Genomic DNA, 18,258 nt, shown 5'->3' with positions numbered 1-18,258 from the left:
GATGTAGCAGAGCTGTGTGTGTGCGAGGTGTACGGAGCGGAGCCGTGTGTGTATGAGGTGTACGGAGCGTAGCCGTGTGTGTACGAGATGTACGGAGCGAAGCCGTGTGTGTACGAGGTGTACGGAGCGGAGCCGTGTGTATGAGGTGTACGGAGCGGAGCCGTGTGTGTACGAGGTGTACGGAGCGGAGCCGTGTGTATGAGGTGTACGGAGCGGAGCCGTGTGTGTACGAGGTGTACGGAGCGGAGCCGCGTGTGTACGAGGTGTACGGAGCGGAGCCGTGTTTATGAGGTGTACGGAGCGGAGCCGCGTGTGTGGATGTAGCAGAGCTGTGTGTGTGCGAGGTGTACGGAGCGGAGCCGTGTGTGTATGAGGTGTACGGAGCGTAGCCGTGTGTGTACGAGATGTACGGAGCGAAGCCGTGTGTGTACGAGGTGTACGGAGCGGAGCCGTGTGTATGAGGTGTACGGAGCGGAGCCGTGTGTGTACGAGGTGTACGGAGCGTAGCCGCGTGTGTATGAGGTGTACGGAGCGGAGCCGTGTGTATGAGGTGTACGGAGCGGAGCCGCATGTGTGCGAGGTGTACGGAGCGGAGCCGCGTGTGTGTATGAGGTGGAGCCGCGCGTGTACGAGGTGTACGGAGAGGAGCCGTGTGTGTACGAGGTGTACGGAGAGGAGCCGCGTGTGTACGAGGTGTACGGAGCGGAGCCGTGTGTACGAGGTGTACGGAGAGGAGCCGTGTGTGTACGAGGTGTACGGAGCGGAGCCGTGTGTGTATGAGGTGTACGGAGAGGAGCCGTGTGTGTACGAGGTGTACGGAGAGGAGCCGCGTGTGTACGAGGTGTACGGAGCGGAGCCGTGTGTACGAAGTGTACGGAGCGGAGCCGCGTGTGTACGAGGTGTACGGAGCGGAGCCGTGTGTGTATGAGGTGTACGGAGCGGAGCCGCGTGTGTATGAGGTGTACGGAGCGGAGCCGCATGTGTGCGAGGTGTACGGAGCGGAGCCGCGTGTGTATGAGGTGGAGCCGCGCGTGTACGAGGTGTACGGAGAGGAGCCGTGTGTGTACGAGGTGTACGGAGAGGAGCCGCGTGTGTACGAGGTGTACGGAGCGGAGCCGTGTGTACGAGGTGTACGGAGCGGAGCCGCGAGTGTACGAGGTGTACGGAGCGGAGCCGTGTGTGTATGAGGTGTACGGAGCGGAGCCGCGTGTGTATGAGGTGTACGGAGCAGAGCCGCATGTGTGCGAGGTGTACGGAGCGGAGCCGCGTGTGTGTACGAGGTGGAGCCGCGCGTTTACGAGGTGTACGGAGAGGAGCCGTGTGTGTACGAGGTGTACGGGGAGGAGCCGCGTGTGTACGAGGTGTACGGAGCGGAGCCGTGTGTACGAGGTGTACGGAGCGGAGCCGCGTGTGTACGAGGTGTACGGAGCGGAGCCGCGTGTGTGTACGAGGTGGAGCCGCGCGTGTACGAGGTGTACGGAGAGGAGCCGTGTGTGTACGAGGTGTACGGAGAGGAGCCGCGTGTGTACGAGGTGTACGGAGAGGAGCTGTGTGTACGAGGTGTACGGAGCGGAGCCGCGTGTGTGCGAGGTGTACGGAGAGGAGCCGTGTGTGTACGAGGTGTACGGAGCGGAGCCGTGTGTGTACGAGGTGTACGGAGCGGAGCCGTGTGTGTATGAGGTGTACGGAGCGGAGCCGCATGTGTGCGAGGTGTACGGAGCGGAGCCGCGTGTGTGTATGAGGTGGAGCCGCGCGTGTACGAGGTGTACGGAGAGGAGCCGTGTGTGTATGAGGTGTACGGAGAAGAGCCATGTGTGTACGAGGTGTACGGAGCGGAGCCGTGTGTACGAGGTGTACGGAGAGGAGCCGTGTGTACGAGGTGTACGGAGAGGAGCCGTGTGTACGAGGTGTACGGAGAGGAGCCACGCGTGTACGAGGTGGACAGAGTGGAGCCGTGTGTGTACAAAGCATACAAAGCTGGCTTTTCCCACGGACACAGGAGTACACGGCAGAGCCCCGAGGAGCATTTTAAAACACACACATGACGTTCCACCTGAAGTGATGTGCTGGAAGCTGACCGGAAATGAGATAATTTCTTGAGGAGATTGTGACGGAACCAGGAATGCTTCAGATCCATCACCGTGTCCTCCTCCGACAGCGCAGACAGCAGGATCGCCTTGGAATCGGGGATGCTGGCCAAGTGAGCGGATCATGATAGGTCCTGCACCGGGAGGCTCAGGTGGGCTCTACAATGGGAGCCGGGCTGCTATAGTATCTTTGTAGAATCTTTCTTTATTTCTTTCTCTCTTTTTCTTTCTCTCTCTGTTCTTTCTCTGTCTCTCTCTGTTCTTTCTTTCTTTCTTTCCCCTCTTTCTTTCTCTCTCACTGTTCTTTCTTTCTTTCCCCTTTCTTTCTCGCTCTCTCTGTTTTCTTTTTTCTCTCTCTCTCTGTTTTCTCTCTTCCTTAGTACCAGTCAGTGTGCCCATAATGCCAGCCACTGTGCCCTCAGTACCAGTTAGTGTGATCAGCAGTGCTAAATGGGTGCGATTAGGTGTGGATATGGGTGTGACTAGTTGTGAAATGGGTGTGGCTGGGCGTGGCCAAAATTTGCAGCGGCGCGCTGCGCGCTCCGCAGTCTTTGTCCCTCTTTCCCTTCTTCAAAAGTTGGGAGGTATGATAGGGGCGGCTATGACCAGGGGGTCTGGTTGCCCAATAGAGAGCAGTTCTGCCAGGAATTCTGTAATCATGCATACAAAAGGGGACAGAGATTTGGGAGGAGTACTGTACCTAAAAGCAATAAATAGGACTGAGCTGAAATACTGGGCACAGCTGTGACTACATGTTATATAGTCGTGTTAATCTCCTCTCACTTCTTGTAAACTACAAGTGTACAAAGATATTATATAGTCACCATGTGACTAGTGGGCCTGTGTAACTTCAAATGCCAGGGCTGAATTTTAGTCCCAGTCCGGCCCTGCAAGCCCCCCACCCTTGCCCAGGGGATGTGGTATGATCAGACCATGTTCCTGCACGGTCAGACACGGCCATTACACAGTACACAGCAGGGGCACATTTATAAGATTATCTCAGGACAGGAACATTTTATTTACACACATCCAATTGTGGAAATTATTATTATTCAAAGATCTGTTGATTAAAATGTACTTTGTGTGTGGCCTATAGCCATGCAATACTTAGCTGTCCCTTTTATTATGTAACCAGCTGGGGTTACACAGGCTAATTTCCTATGAATATACAATTATAACTGTTAATGTAGCATTGTGTCCCAGTAGACATAGTACTAGCTATAAATATTGTACAATGCATGTCATATTTACATTTAAGTAGAAACATCTACATGTCTAATCCAAAAGTAAGGAAACACTAATGACAAAAAGGGAGAAACACTCAGTCTGTCAGCCTGGGAGTACTATGTTACAGCTGACTATTCTCCGATCCACCACTTGGTGGCAGCAGGTCTGTCGGCGCACACTTTTCACACGACGTGGCTTCCCCTCTTGCCTGAGTTACGTACCCTATCGGCCTGCGCGGCAGCCTACTTACTGAGCATGCGCACTAACCACGGCCTTTTCCCAGTTCTCCAGCGCCGCGACCAGCGCTGTGACTTTCCGGTCCTCGCCTTGACGGGACAAAATCCGCTGAAATGGTCAGTAAACCGGCCCGATACCCCCGGGAATCAGTGTATGAGCGTCCCCTGCTGTCTGCACGGCGGATGGTGGGCTGAGAAGCGGCGGTTTAGGCGCGGATGGAGTTAGATTGTGGCGGTGTCTGATCAGCTTCCAGCGTGGCCTAATGGCTGCTGCAGTGTCCGGCCGGCCAGCTGCCTGCCCCCGCCTGCTGCCCTGGGCCGCGTGTCCGGTGTGCAGTGTGCCTGCCCGTGTGTGGTTCTAGGAGCTAGGTGTGATTCTATGTGGGGGTCCGGCTGCGGTGCCGCAGGGGGCGCTGCTGTGTGTACATGTGTGTAATACTACTGCACTTACTATTTCACACAGACGGTTTCTGTGTACAATGTCTATTACCTGTATTTAGTGACTGCTCTGACTTCCTGTCTCACCCTTATTATATATAATTGGTCATCCTACAGTTGGAGCTGATCGGCCTCAGTATCTGTGACCGCTCGAGACCCCACTGATCGGCCTCAGTATCTGTGATCGCTCGAGACCCCACTGATCGGCCTCAGTATCTGTGATCGCTCGAGACCCCACTGATCGGCCTCAGTATCTGTGATCGCTCGAGACCCCACTGATCGGCCTCAGTATCTGTGATCGCTCGAGACCCCACTGATCGGCCTCAGTATCTGTGATCGCTCGAGACCCCACTGATCGGCCTCAGTATCTGTGATCGCTCGAGACCCCACTGGTCGGCCTCAGTATCTGTGATCGCTCGAGACCCCACTGGTCGGCCTCAGTATCTGTGATCGCTCGAGACCCCACTGGTCGGCCTCAGTATCTGTGATCGCTCGAGACCCCACTGATCGGCCTCAGTATCTGTGATCGCTCGAGACCCCACTGATCGGCCTCAGTATCTGTGATCGCTCGAGACCCCACTGATCGGCCTCAGTATCTGTGATCGCTCGAGACCCCACTGATCGGCCTCAGTATCTGTGATCGCTCGAGACCCCACTGATCGGCCTCAGTATCTGTGATCGCTCGAGACCCCACTGATCGGCCTCAGTATCTGTGATCGCTCGAGACCCCACTGATCGGCCTCAGTATCTGTGATCGCTCGAGACCCCACTGATCGGCCTCAGTATCTGTGATCGCTCGAGACCCCACTGATCGGCCTCATTATCTGTGATCGCTCGAGACTCCACTGATCGGCCTCAGTATCTGTGATCGCTCGAGACCCCACTGATCACAGGCAGGCATCCGTCTCTTAGATGGCGACATCCCTCGTTCTTGTGATTTTAGTCACGTTATCGTTGTGGGGCCCCTCTTTTTCACTTTTGGAGTAATTACCCGGCTTATGATTGGGGAGGGGCGCACATATCTATACTGGTCCGTTCTCCATTTTGCAGGATGGCACGTGATGGAAGGCTAAGGCATGTTCTGCCAGTGCTTTCCTACACTGGGCCTGAACTCTTTAGTATATATTTAGGGTTGGGGAAGTGTCTGATGGATGCAAAATGAGCCCAGTGTGTCTGTCTGACTGGTGGTTCTATGGCAGGAGACTGTTCCACATGATTGTTTACTACTTGGCCAACCCCTTCTTAAAGTGCCACTCCAGCATTTTTTTTCATTATTATTGCAACACTGAAGTGGTGCTACTGATCTATGTTCCCTGCCCCTAGTCTTATACTTAACAGACTCGATCTTCACTTGTTCCCGGCACCGCTCCGATCGCTGTCTAGCAGTTTGTGACCTGCTGGATCTCTTCAGTGTTTGCTGGGTGATCCGGAAGTAATAACTCAATGAGGGTCTCAGACTTATATTGAGAGCCTCTGACTGCCGATCAAGATGGTGGCACGGGACCGAATCGGTGGCAGTAACAACTGGTGAGTATAATACTAGGGACAGGGAACGCAGATAGTAGCATAACTCCATCGCTGCAATAAAAAGGAAGCTGCTGGAGTGGCGCTTTAAATGCTTTATTAACTATTTTTAAAAGAAAAGTAAGATTAGTCCCGCTCTGGTGCCGTTTCTGGTAATGTTGGCATCGGGTGTCCCAGGTCAAGCGAAACATTGGTTGCAGCTCCCATACGATGTAACACTCAGTGGTTGCAGTGCATGCACCTCCCCCACACGCTTGAGGCAATTGGGAGTGCTGCAACCTACTAGCAGCTGTTTGGCTGCAGTGCCCATGTATCATAACCATGTAGTTCGAATGCCAGGTATGTGTATTTGTAAACTGGGCACTACAGCAGTTAAGACCATGTTGGCAAAGTAGTGGACAATGCCCTTCAATGATATATACCAGGCTATTTACCTTATGCTACTTGTGGGTGATACAAGGATTGAGAATTTAGATTCCAACAGCCCGGGCCTTCCCTTCACTACAATGATCTGTTGAGGGAGTCGGGAGACCCCCATACACTTCGTATGGTCATGCAGTCCCGCTGAGGTTGGCAGGCTCGGCCAACACTCATCTCTTGTGTATCGGTGGGGCCTTAATGTTGACTGCACCTTGTGGATTTGCCACTTGGATTTTTCAGTGGCAGATGTTGGGGGTACAACAGGAACGGTAATATAACCCTGGCTTCAGATTGCGTTATGGCCCTGCGTTTAACGCATCCGTTACTTAGCGGCACTAACGCTATGTAACGGATGCGTTAATACACCCATTGGCCGCCATTAAAGTAACGCATCCTAACGCATTTCAAATTCGGCATGCGTTAGCGATGATGCGTTACTTTATGATGCACCCGAGAACGCAGTCTACCGCGTTTTCGGGTGCGTTGGGTCTAATGCACAGCGAACGGACACGTTCGCTGTGCATAGACCTGTAATGGTAACGCATGGTTATGAAATGCTACCATGCATTAGCGCTAAGGGCACAAGCTGTCAAAAATAACATCAGCGTTAGCGCATCCTTTTAACGGTTTCATTAAACGTATACCCCTAATGCAATGTGAACCTAGCCAAAGTGAGATTTACTCCATTTTCTTTACATAAATTGACACGTAATCTAAGTTTGTAGATTCATAGAATTGTGGACTTTATCCATTGTAAGGTGCTACAATGCCTCGACAAAACCAGCTTGTGGCACAGGCAAACTTTACAGATGTTGTGCCACAAGCAAATGAATCTAGTGTGCAGGGCCAGATTATGGAAGCATGCATGATTCCCTCTTGGTATAAGATGAATTATTTGAGTGTAACTTATCTATTTTCTTTCTAGGGGTTCGTGAAAGTTGTGAAGAACAAGGCTTACTTCAAGCGCTACCAGGTCAAGTTCCGCAGAAGGAGAGGTGAGTGTCCGACCTATGCTTTTCTTTTACAAGGTTTCCTATATTAGAAGTTGCTAACAAATCATTTTTCATTGCTTTTGCAGAGGGCAAGACTGATTACTATGCCCGTAAGAGACTGGTTGTCCAGGACAAGAACAAGTACAATACCCCTAAGTACAGGATGATTGTGCGTGTCACTAACAGAGACATCATCTGCCAGGTAGGTAGTAGTAGTTTGCTCCTGGAAACATCCTTATGGCTTGGAAATGTAAGATGTATACCAGTTGTGGCACGTCTTGCTGCGTTGTTGCTGGGCTGCAGGATTTTTCTTCAAGGTGAGATCCTGAGTGACTCAACAGCCTAATAATACACTGAGAACGTTGTAACCCAAATGTAGAACTAAGCAGAGGTCCCCTTAGCAAACTTGTTCGGATAAGGCGTTATCAGAGCATGCTCGGGTGCTAACTGAGTGTCTTCAGCGTGCTCGAAAAATATGTTCGCGTCCCCGCAGCTGTTTGACAGCTGCAACACATGCAGGGATTGCCTAACAGCAATGAGACATGCAGCTACGGGGACTCAAACATTATTTGAGCACGCCGAAGACACTCAGTTAGCACACAAGCATGCTCAGATAACACCTTTTTTCTTTGCTGTAAATCTGTTCTCTGGTGCAATAAATGAGCTGTTCATGACTATGGGCCGGACATGGATCTGCATGAAAATCTGCCTCCAGAGCTTAGTTTTAATGAAAGGAGGCGTTACCAGTGTGAGACACATCACTAAGGCTACTTTCACACTTGCGTTTTTTTGCTGCGTGTTTTCTGCGCACACAAACGCATGGAAAAAAAACATCATGCGTTTGTGTGCGTTTTTTGGCGGGTTTTAGTGCTTTTTTAAAAAAATCTGCATGCGTTTTTTTGCGCATACGTGCGCATTACTATGCGCACCCATAGAGTACAATTGGGGTTTTGCTGTAAAAAAAACCTCATTGCGTGCGCATGCGTTTTTTGGGGGCAAGTCGGACGCACAAAAAATTCAACAGGATGCATTTTGTGCGCCCATGCGCGTACAAACGCATGTGTATGCGCACATAAGCGCACCCCATGTAAAATATAGGAGAAAAAAACGCATGCTTTTTTTTGCGCTAAAAAGCAGCGCAAAAAAACACAAGTGTGAAACCAGCCTAACACAGAACAAGTGAGTTGAGCTTTGTTTTACAACACATTAGCAGCTGGAGCTGAGAGGAACTTGCAGATATGTCAGGTATAATCACACACAGCTCTGCAGAGATCTCTCATTCTACCTCGCACTGATGACCATTCCACCTTCATGGATAATAATCTCTGGAGGCAGATTTATTTTCCAGGCAGCATCCTGCTCTTAACCTGGAAGAGCTCATTTATATAAAGTGATAAAAGATGATTTATCCACAACGAGACATCTGATGCCTACAAGGAGGACTTTTTTCAGTGTTCTATAACCTCTATGCCCATATTAATAGTTTAGATAAGTCAAATGTCACATATTACCTTTAACTGCATAGATATGTATTTGTAGATCATGACTTTTTTTTTTTTTTCCCCCCTTCTCTCATAGATTGCCTTTGCCAAGATTGAAGGTGATACAATTGTCTGTGCGGCATATGCACATGAGCTTCCCAAATACGGTGTCAAGGTTGGGCTGTCAAACTATGCTGCAGCTTACTGCACAGGTCTGCTGCTGGCCCGCAGGGTACGTCATGCTACTGGTGGTCATGCGACTGTTCATGTTCAGTTGTCTTCTGCCTTTGTGGTAGCTCTTAGCAGAGCTTCTCTGCAGGAATTAGTAAGGTTGTCCCATTGCTTCTGCTATTACTGAACTGTGTGACTTCAGAGAACAATATATTGGTCAAAAGCTGGGTCTCCATATTTCTGTGAGGGGTGATCCTTAGGCTGTGTGCACACGTTGCGGATTGTAAGCGTTTTTGCCGCAAAAACATATACAAAACGTAATCCATTGAATTCAATGGCATTCCGCACATGCTGTGCTAATGCTGCGTATTTTTCCACGGCGGAATCGCATCGCGAAAAAATATGCAGCGTGTTCATTCTTTGTGGGGAATCACGGGGATTCCGCACACATAGGAATGCATTGATCCGTTAACTTTCCGCATGTGGCTATGCCCACCATGTGCAAAGTAAGCGGATCATTTAGATTGTGATCCCCATCGGGGACAGTGATAATGTGTGCAAACTGTAAAGCGCTGTGGAATATGTTAGCGCTATATAAAAATAAAGATTATTATCATGTGTGGATGGTACCCAGGGTCAGGAGGAGAGGAGACACTCCTCCAAGCCCTGGGTAGCATATCCCTGTTTATTTTTTATTTATTTTTTTTAATGATCTCACTTTCTTGCGTCCCCCGGAGTCCTTCCCGCCTCTCACCACACTGCCGGCATCTTCTGGTCCCAGCGACGCCTTGCTACAATGACCTGTGATGTAGCGGTCTCGCGTGATGCTACATCATCTGGAGTCATTGTCTCAAGGCATCACTGGGAACGGGAGTTGCCGAGTGCATCGTGAGGATCGGGAAGGTGAGAATATCACGATTTTTTTTTTTTTTATTGTTTTTTATTTTTAACATTATATCTCTTTACTAATGATGCGGCATTGGCAGCGTCAATAGTACAAGTGTGACCAACCTGTCAGTTTTCCAAGCGATGCTACAGATCGCTTGGAAGACGCTAGCATTCAGCAAGCTAATTACGCTAGCTTTTCACGGGAATTCCGCATGCGAATTTCCCGCGGCAGGGAGTTGCAGAATTGCTGCAGCAATTCCGCACGTGTGCACATAGCCTAAGACTTGGCAGGTTTAGTGGGCAAGATTTACTGGAATGACCAGGGTCTCCGTACTTACCTAATCACTTCTTGCAAAGGGACACTTGACCCATTGCTACTCATCAGGTATCTCAGTAATAAGGGTCTGCCAGTAGCATCGGTTATTGTTGAAAAAGTGGTTTAAAAATTTACTTTGTGTGTTGTTGTTTTTTTTTTTTTTTTTTTTTTTTTTTTTAAGTCCCTTTATGCTTCAGTCGAACTAGTTGTTGAGACTGACAACTTAATGTTTTGTGAGTCATATGGTGGGTTCCTCTATTCTAATAGTTAATGTTGCAGCAGATACACCCTTAGCGTCTAGAATTTAGGCTTTTTCTTCAGGTAGAAAAGATCATTACTTTTGATCTATTGACCATTCCATATAGAATCTTGGCATTTCATTCACACCACTGTGCCCTCCGGGAGTGTCCATCTTGTGGGAATAGGAGCGGGGTAATCTGTTCTGTACTAATGATGACTACCTTCACTGCAGCTTTTAAACAAGTTCGGCCTTGACAAAGTCTACGAAGGCCAAGTGGACGTTACTGGTGATGAGTACAATGTGGAAAGTATTGATGGACAACCTGGCGCCTTTACCTGTTACCTGGATGCCGGTCTGACCAGAACCACCACTGGAAACAAATGCTTTGGCGCTCTGAAGGGAGCTGTTGATGGCGGCCTCTCCATTCCCCATAGGTAAGCTTTCCAAACTCCTGATATTAACTCTGTGGCATCATTTGGCTGCGTACAATGCCAAAATTTAGGTTGTAGTAGGTTGCCCCAGAAGTCTTGTTTCCGAATTTTGTGTGATTATACTGCAGGTATCCAGTAGTATCACTGGCTTGCATTTGAACAAAGGCGTCTAGTGCCAATGCGAAAATGTACACTGATGTATGAAAATGTCGGCCTACTGTGTTTCAGACTTTTTGCGTATGCAATATCAACATGAACGTATAATGCTAACTACGGAGCATCCACGTACTAAAGCCACGTATTGTAAAGTTTCACTTTCCACTAAGACCTTAGACACAGTTTTTGATAGTGGACTCAAATGTTGGCTAAACCCACTAATTCCTGGAGGGCTGGCCGGCTGTCTAGTATGTATACGGGGGTTTTGACATTCCTATTAACAGCAGTTTTTTATGAAGACAGTTGTGTGGAGCATATTGAACATCTGCATGCCCCATCCTTACGTTCTCAATAGGAAAATTGTCTCCAGAGGGAGATTGCAGCAGTTACTCCCTTCTCCCCATTGAGAACATATGTGCTCTTATCCGATAAAGCATGTGTAAACGGGGCGGCATGAAGTATCTGTTCAGCAAATGACTGTGCCTGCCTGCTATAAAGTGTAGGGTCAGGTTTAGGCCTGCGTATACAATCAACTGGGGCTTCAACATCTTTGTGGACCCTGGCACTGACCATAATGGGCCCTAAAGATTCAGCAGGAGTTAAGTCCGTTTACAGCTCACTTAAAGCCAAATGCTTGCAGGTTAGGCTCTTTTCTACAAGATTATTCATAAATGACCCATTAGACCTTATTATGCAAAGATTACTTGCAATTAAAAGTGGACAAGTATAAATGGGAGCATCTAGGTCCTTGGTCTCTCCAGAGGTGGTGATCCTTAGGCTGTGTTCACACGTGTCAGATTATGAACCGTGATGCATGGACTGGCCATGGGTTCTTTGACTTGAAATTTGACAACTTCGTATATGCCTAGTTCAGTTTTGTGGCTGATTTGTGAATCGCTGACCATGATTCATGGATCTGTGGCATTAGTCCAAATTCTTGATGAATTTTTAACTATTAAGTGACAGGTTAAGTCCAAATACTTGACCTGATGGTTAAAATCTAGAGTTGAGCAAGAAGTTTCATAGGACTGTGGTCCATCATCCAGGTAGGTACTTCACAGTAGCTGAAGCAAGGCCCTGTGAACTTTCTTTCCAGCCCTAAAATGCCAACATCCTGGGCGTAATGGTATTTAGAAGGGCCGCCCCCCCATGACATAATGTTGCATTAGCCTTGTAATCAGAGACACCCACTATACCAGCAATTAAGGGCTGGCAGTGACCTTTGCTGGACCCTGTACTGACCTGGATGCCGAACTTGGGGCTTTGTGTGTCTTTTGTCATCTCTACTAGTACTAGAGTCAATATGGCTGGCACTGGGTGGATGTTTGCTCTCTATGCATAAGTCCGTTGCACTTGGCCAAATGGTTTTCAGAAAAGTTTGTCTTCTATAAAGCTCATATTTGATAGCAGCTTATTTCTTGTAGTGAATGATTAACTTTGGATTTGCAGAATACAAATCGCCATTTTCTGGAAGCTATTCATATATATATTAGGTGGCAGCTTGTCCATACAATTGTCACAATGGGCACCTCCAGTCAATGACTGGGTGCTTTTTCTTTAATATGATATGATCAGGCCTTAAAAAGCTAATCCTGCTGAGCATCACGTCCGATACCTGCCAGTCATGCACTTGTCCAGGCAAATATCAGTAGGTGTGACGTCCTCTGCCATGCTTTAGTCTCGATGCCGCAGTGACTGGAGCTGGACTCTGGTAGTTAGATGCAATGTTATTGAATTTATACCACTGCGGCATCGGTCTCAGCGCTGAGATCTCACCTCCTGAGATCTTGGTGCTGAGATCTCCATCTACACATGTGCTGGCCCGGCGGCCACTTTCCCAGAGTCCACCACATGGGAAAACCATGGAACTGCAGGGGCTCTGGCCTCTCACAAAATGTCGGCAGCACCGCTGGACACTCACAGCGACGCACGCACATCCGAACACCCCCTTCATCACAGCCTGCGGCCTACAGCATCACCCCACTCCTGCCTCCAGCAGTGATCCTGGGACCCCGCTTCACCGCAGCCACCACCCCCCCCGGTAGGCAATAAGACTCATGGATTATAAGAAGCGCCACCATTTTTGTCGCTTTAACCCACCACCACCCACCCCAACCACTTCTGAAATGCAATGTAAAACTATCCAAACACTGTATGTAGGAACTGTTGCAATTAAAAAATATCTGCACCATACAAAATTCAGCCCGCCTACAAGCCCCATCAACGGAAACCTAAAGTTCACGGTTGTGACAAATCCTATGTTACTCAAATGTACACTTTGGTTTTGCTGTAATTGTACCAGACTCAATCATGTTCCAAAGTTTTTACCGCGCAATGAACGCCCTCCCCAAAAATGGCTAAATTGCGGTTTGTTTGTTTTTTTGTTTTCTTTTGTTTTTTTTTAACTTTCACTGCACTTGGAATTTTTGTTTTCATTTTTAAGTTTATTGCTTGCTAAAGTGAATGGTGTCACTCAAAACCTACAACTTTGAGTAAAAGGAGAGGGAGAGAGAGAAAAAGCTATTGCTGTTGGAACAGGGGGTGGAGGTGGGGACTTTACATTATGGTATTAATAACCTACCAGATGTGAAATGATGGCTGTATCTTTTATGAGGCCGTGTTGCGTTGTGCCTGGTGTCCCTAGCTCTGAGTACTGTAGGACGGCACAGAAGTGATTTTATTTAATCGATTCTTGAACCTCTTAAAATCCGTCCTTTACATCCCAACTTCATATAGTCCTCAGTTTCCTCTTGAGGTGGTCGCAGTAGACATTAAATGAACAAATAGATGCTGGATATAGGAGGCTGTATCCTGGCTGACATGCTTCAGATCTTGCATCATGTATTGAGATGCACATGTGCCACTGAACAAAACGGAAACAAACTTGCGTTAATATAGATGTATTAATATATATATTTTTTCTTTACCTCCAGCACAAAGCGATTCCCCGGCTTTGACTCCGAGAGCAAAGAATTTAACGCTGAAGTCCACCGCAAACACATACTGGGCCAGAACGTGGCGGACTACATGCGTCTCTTGATGGAGGAAGATGAAGAAGCATTCAAGAAACAGTTCTCTCAGTACGTAAAGCACGGCGTCACCCCTGACCAGGTGCGTATGGTTTCCTCTATAGTCAGACGTGTTGTCTAATAGGATGGACTGAAGATCATCAGACTTCATAATGGCCACTTCTGTGATAAACTAAGCAAGTCCGGGATAAAATGGTGGCTCAGCGGTTAACACTGTTGCTTTGCAGCGCTTGGGTCTTTGATCCAAACCCCACCAAGGACCACATCCGTGATGGTTTTTCATGTTCTCCCCGTGTTTGTGTTGGTTTCCTCCTACACTCCAATGACAAATTGATGTAGAATTTAGATTATCACTGTCCCCATTGGGGCTCACAATGTCTGTAATGTATGATGGCGCTAAATAAGCAAGCAAAATGAATACATTTGGGCCTCTGGTTGCGATACTACTGTAGTTATCATTTGCTCTTACAGCAAGAAGTCCAAATTGCTTGTTTAAATCTTTTCACAGTAAATCTGCATTATGGAGTCTGACTTGGGTTATTGGTTGCATTAAATTGTTTCGAGCCAATTACAAGATGCTTTTGCTTTAATGCAACAAATATCTTTGACATGACAATGATCTCTCCATATATAAGGGAGGTTACTACAGATAAGACTATCAATTCACAGGACTAGGGGGTCCACAGGCCTGGATAGTAGTCACTGGCAGCTGGACATGAGGCTCGCGACTCTTGCCTTTTGTTTTCTAAAGGGCGGCTTCTGATTAGCTTGGCTGCCGCAATGTTATTATTGCAATGTGATACAGATGATGTGTCACCAGCCAATCAAAAGCCGCCGTGGGGATCACGAAACGGAAGAGATTTGCAGAGCTCATGTCCTTCGGTGAGAGACTACTGACCTGGCTGATGGACTGAAGTACCGCGGATGGATCATCCAATAGTTAATAATGGATTACTTTTCACTTTGTAGTCATTTATTCCTTCATTCAGTTTCAGACCCTCCTATTCTGCACTTTGCAGCCGGACTTCTCTTGCTGTAGTATACCTTGTATTGCTTTCACAGATCGGCAACGCTTCAGTATGGTTATTTCCTATAGTCGTGTTTTCTGTGCCCACCAGGATGCCCTCTCCAGTTCTCCTCTGCAAATTTTTGTATAACCCCTTTACTTTGCCTTCTGCTGTCTCTGATAGAAGAGGGGCTATAGGGATGAAAGTGGGACAAGACCCTTCAGGAACAGGCAAAGGAGATCTGGTAGCTTTTGTATAAATTTGTGAAAGTGTTCTGCTAGATAAAATCTAAGGTCGCGTGTCCATTTTGGAGCTCTGTTTTAAGAGCAAACTGAATTTTTGCCAGCAATGGTTCAGTGCTAAATGATGGGCGTGTGTTAATAAAGAGGTCTTCTGATAGAACCAAAGAAAGCATCCAGAACTGAAGCCAGACAGACTACATTTACCAGGGTGTCAGTTCCTATAACCAGAGTTCCAAAACTGACTTGTGAACGGAGCCTTACAGTGAACCAGCAGGATTTTGCTAAGTTAACCTATAGGCATTGTCAGGTTGGCAGTGTTATAATGATAAATGGGGTGAAGAAATCGGTCTTGTCGTTGTTGTGTATTCAGTGTTGGAGGTTTTCAGTTAATATGCTCGAGCTCTGGGGCGGGACTGTAGGCAGAGTCTGATCTTCCTGCTTCTAAGCCTAAAGGCCCCGTCACACTAAGCGAGATCGCTGCTGAGTCACAACTTTTGTGACACAACAGCGATCTCACCAGCGAGATCGCTGTGTGTGACAGCGATCAGCGAGCGGCCCCCCTGCCGGTATCGCTGATCGCTGCATGAAACCTCTGGACATTTCTTTGGTCGCTGTGCTCCCGCTGGCCAGCACGCATCGCTGTGTGTGACAGCGGGAGACCAGCGATCAGGTGTAAAAAAAAAAAATAAATAATAAAAAAAAAAAAAAAAAATATAGTTATTCTCACCTTCCGATGTCCCGTTCAGCCATCCTGCCTCTCTCCACGCTCCGGTCCCAGTGATCCTTTGCATGAATGACCGCGAGACTTTGTTATCCCGCGAGACCGTGACATCTCGCGGTCATTCGTGCAAAGGATCACCGGAGTGTGGAGAGAGGCAGGATGGCTGAACGGGACGTCGGAAGGTGAGCATAACTATATTTTTTATTTTGATACTATTTTCTACAGCGATAGCAAGCGATGCCGGGCGCTCGGCATCGCTGTGCTGATCGCTGGTGAAGCTGTCTGTGTGACAGCTCACCAGCGATCACATAGCGACTTACCAGCGATCCTGACACCTTCATATCGGTGTCGGGATCGCTGGTGAGTTGCTTAGTGTGACGGGGCCTTTAGAAACCAAGGAGAGATCTGCCCATGGTCCGCCCTGAAGCACAAACAGTCTCTAGGATGAGGAAAATGTTTGTTCTCTGGAGCGGCCTGTGGGCAGGGGTCTCCTTGTTCTTTCCTTGACTTAAATGCCTTGGAGCAGGAAGATAAGACTCTGCCTATAGTCCAACCCCAGAGCAAGAGCATAGCATTAACTGAAAACTTCTAAGGCCGGGTGCCCATGATCCGGAACGAGCATTAGCTGCGTCCAAAGCGCTGCTGTCTATTTACCGATTTACCGCATCCAATATGTTCTATTCATGAACTTTCTCTTGCAGATACGCTAGAGAAATTGACATACTGCAGTCTGGAGAGACGTGCCGCATGTCAATCTCTGTGGGTGAGCCGAAGACGTCTGGACGCATAGTGGACATGGGATTTCTTGAAATCCCATCCACTATGTTGTCACATCCTACCACTGTGGGTTTGACGTTGCCTGTAGTTTAATTGGCAAAATCCTGCCCACCCGTTAACTTTAAAGGAAACACTGTCATGTTAAACCCTCTTTTATTTTAAGTCTTAATATCTAATATTGTAGAAAACTCGTTTATTTGGTTCTCTTGATTGGTGTTTTTACAAACCTTTTAGGCTGAGTGCACACGTACTTTTTCTCCCTGCGGATTTTTCCGCGCAGAATTGAAGAAATCCGCAGGTCAAATGACCTGCATTTTTCCTGCGGATTTCTTCCATTTTTATCGTGATTTTTGTGCGGTTTTCCCCTGCAGATTTCCCCCTGCGGATTTGGAGAATGGAGCAGGTGGAAAACCGCACAAAACAAGTGACATGCTGCATATTTTGTACCGCAAGAAAACCGCAGCGTCTGCACAGCAGTTTTTTTTTTTTTTTTTTTTTTTTCAATTGACTGACATGCTACTGTACATCACAATGCGGATATGCAGCGTTTCTGCGCGGTAAAATCCGCTGCGGAACCGCTGGAAATCTGCATCGTGTGCACATAGCCTTATCCTCAAACAAAATTATTTTCTCTTGGCAGATGGAGGAAATGTACAAAAAGGCTCACTCTGCTATCAGGGAGAACCCAGTCCATGAAAAGAAACCAGAGAGAGAAGTGAAAAAGAAGAGGTATGTGTTTTACCTTCTGGCTGATTTATACATTGGCCATTTCATTAAACACGTGTGGCGCGTTCTCCTATTCCTCCCCTTGTGCTTGAACTAAACGGCAATATGAGTGACATGGTAAAGTCGGATAAAATTTATGTTCTTAGTGTATACATACCTTAGGCAATAATCACTTTTTTTTTCGCATCCTTATGAGGTGTATTGGCGTAACAATACTGCTGCATGTCTCGGCATCATTAATGTGTTTATTAAGCTCATCCTTTTTCTTCCAGGTGGAATCGGGCCAAATTATCTCTGGCACAAAGGAAAGACCGCATTGCTCAGAAAAAAGCAAGCTATCTCAGAGCTCAGGAGAAGATTGCCGACAGCTAAACTGGGTTTCTTGCAGTTTTCTACTCAAGTCTCATGAAAATAAATCTATTCACATCAAATTCGGTCTCTTGTGGGTTTTTTCTTCGTTTAGATGTTTATAGGTAGACTTCTCTCCAGTACGTTGTGCTCCCACCAGCAGACATATCACTAACCACGTGATACAGACCTTAAAGGGAATCGGTCACCTCATTTTGGCACAGTATTTAAATGACTTGGGTCCGGTCCAATGGGCGGTGTTCTAAGTCCTTTCCCCCACCCCTCCTTGGCCACTGACCACAATATTTCAGGGAATTTCCGTACTTGGCCTCCATATTACGTTCCTGAAATACTACCGGCACATAGTTCACTGGCACATGCACACTAATGCTTTTCGGCTTTGCCCGCAGGTGGGCAAAGCATACTGCGCACGCGCTAGTCCAGCTTGCAATGCGCCACACGCGTAATATGGAGGCCAAGTGACAAATTCCCTTTAAAATCTGCATTCTCAAGTACCGGTAATAAGACTTTATTCAAAGGAGAATGAGAACTATACATTATAATTTCTTACGTCTGAGGAAGGAGGGGACGGCTCAGTCAAACCTAATTTTAAAAACCCAAATGGACATTATTCGTCATTGGTGTCTGTCCGGTGGTTTCATTTGAAGGAAAGATGAAGTTCTGTTTTACATAGAAAAAAGTAAGTGATTTTTTAACAAGATTTTTTTAAATTAGAAAATACTTATTTTTTTTAAATACAATTCATTGTACAACTATGTATGCCATGGTGGACACTGGGC

The 18,258-nt window shown here is 47.4% G+C and overlaps 1 protein-coding gene across 1 annotated transcript; it reads left to right on the top strand.

The window, feature by feature from the left end:
- The first annotated feature begins 3,510 nt into the window (after positions 1 to 3,510).
- On the top strand, positions 3,511 to 17,541 carry RPL5 (ribosomal protein L5). The gene is made up of 8 exons (XM_073571446.1): positions 3,511 to 3,667; positions 6,858 to 6,927; positions 7,011 to 7,126; positions 8,503 to 8,637; positions 10,253 to 10,455; positions 13,542 to 13,719; positions 17,025 to 17,113; positions 17,383 to 17,541. Exons 1-8 carry the CDS (start codon positions 3,665 to 3,667, stop codon positions 17,480 to 17,482), a joined length of 894 nt encoding a protein of 297 aa, XP_073427547.1. The 5' UTR covers positions 3,511 to 3,664; the 3' UTR covers positions 17,483 to 17,541.
- The last annotated feature ends 717 nt before the right edge of the window (positions 17,542 to 18,258 follow it).

The sequence above is a fragment of the Dendrobates tinctorius genome, unplaced genomic scaffold (assembly GCF_039654945.1).
Source record: "Dendrobates tinctorius isolate UK_male_01 unplaced genomic scaffold, ASM3965494v1 ptg000029l, whole genome shotgun sequence".
NCBI classification, from domain to species: Eukaryota; Metazoa; Chordata; class Amphibia; order Anura; family Dendrobatidae; genus Dendrobates; species Dendrobates tinctorius.
Note: the sequence above shows the minus strand (reverse complement) of the source record. Positions and strands in the feature narration are given on the sequence as shown.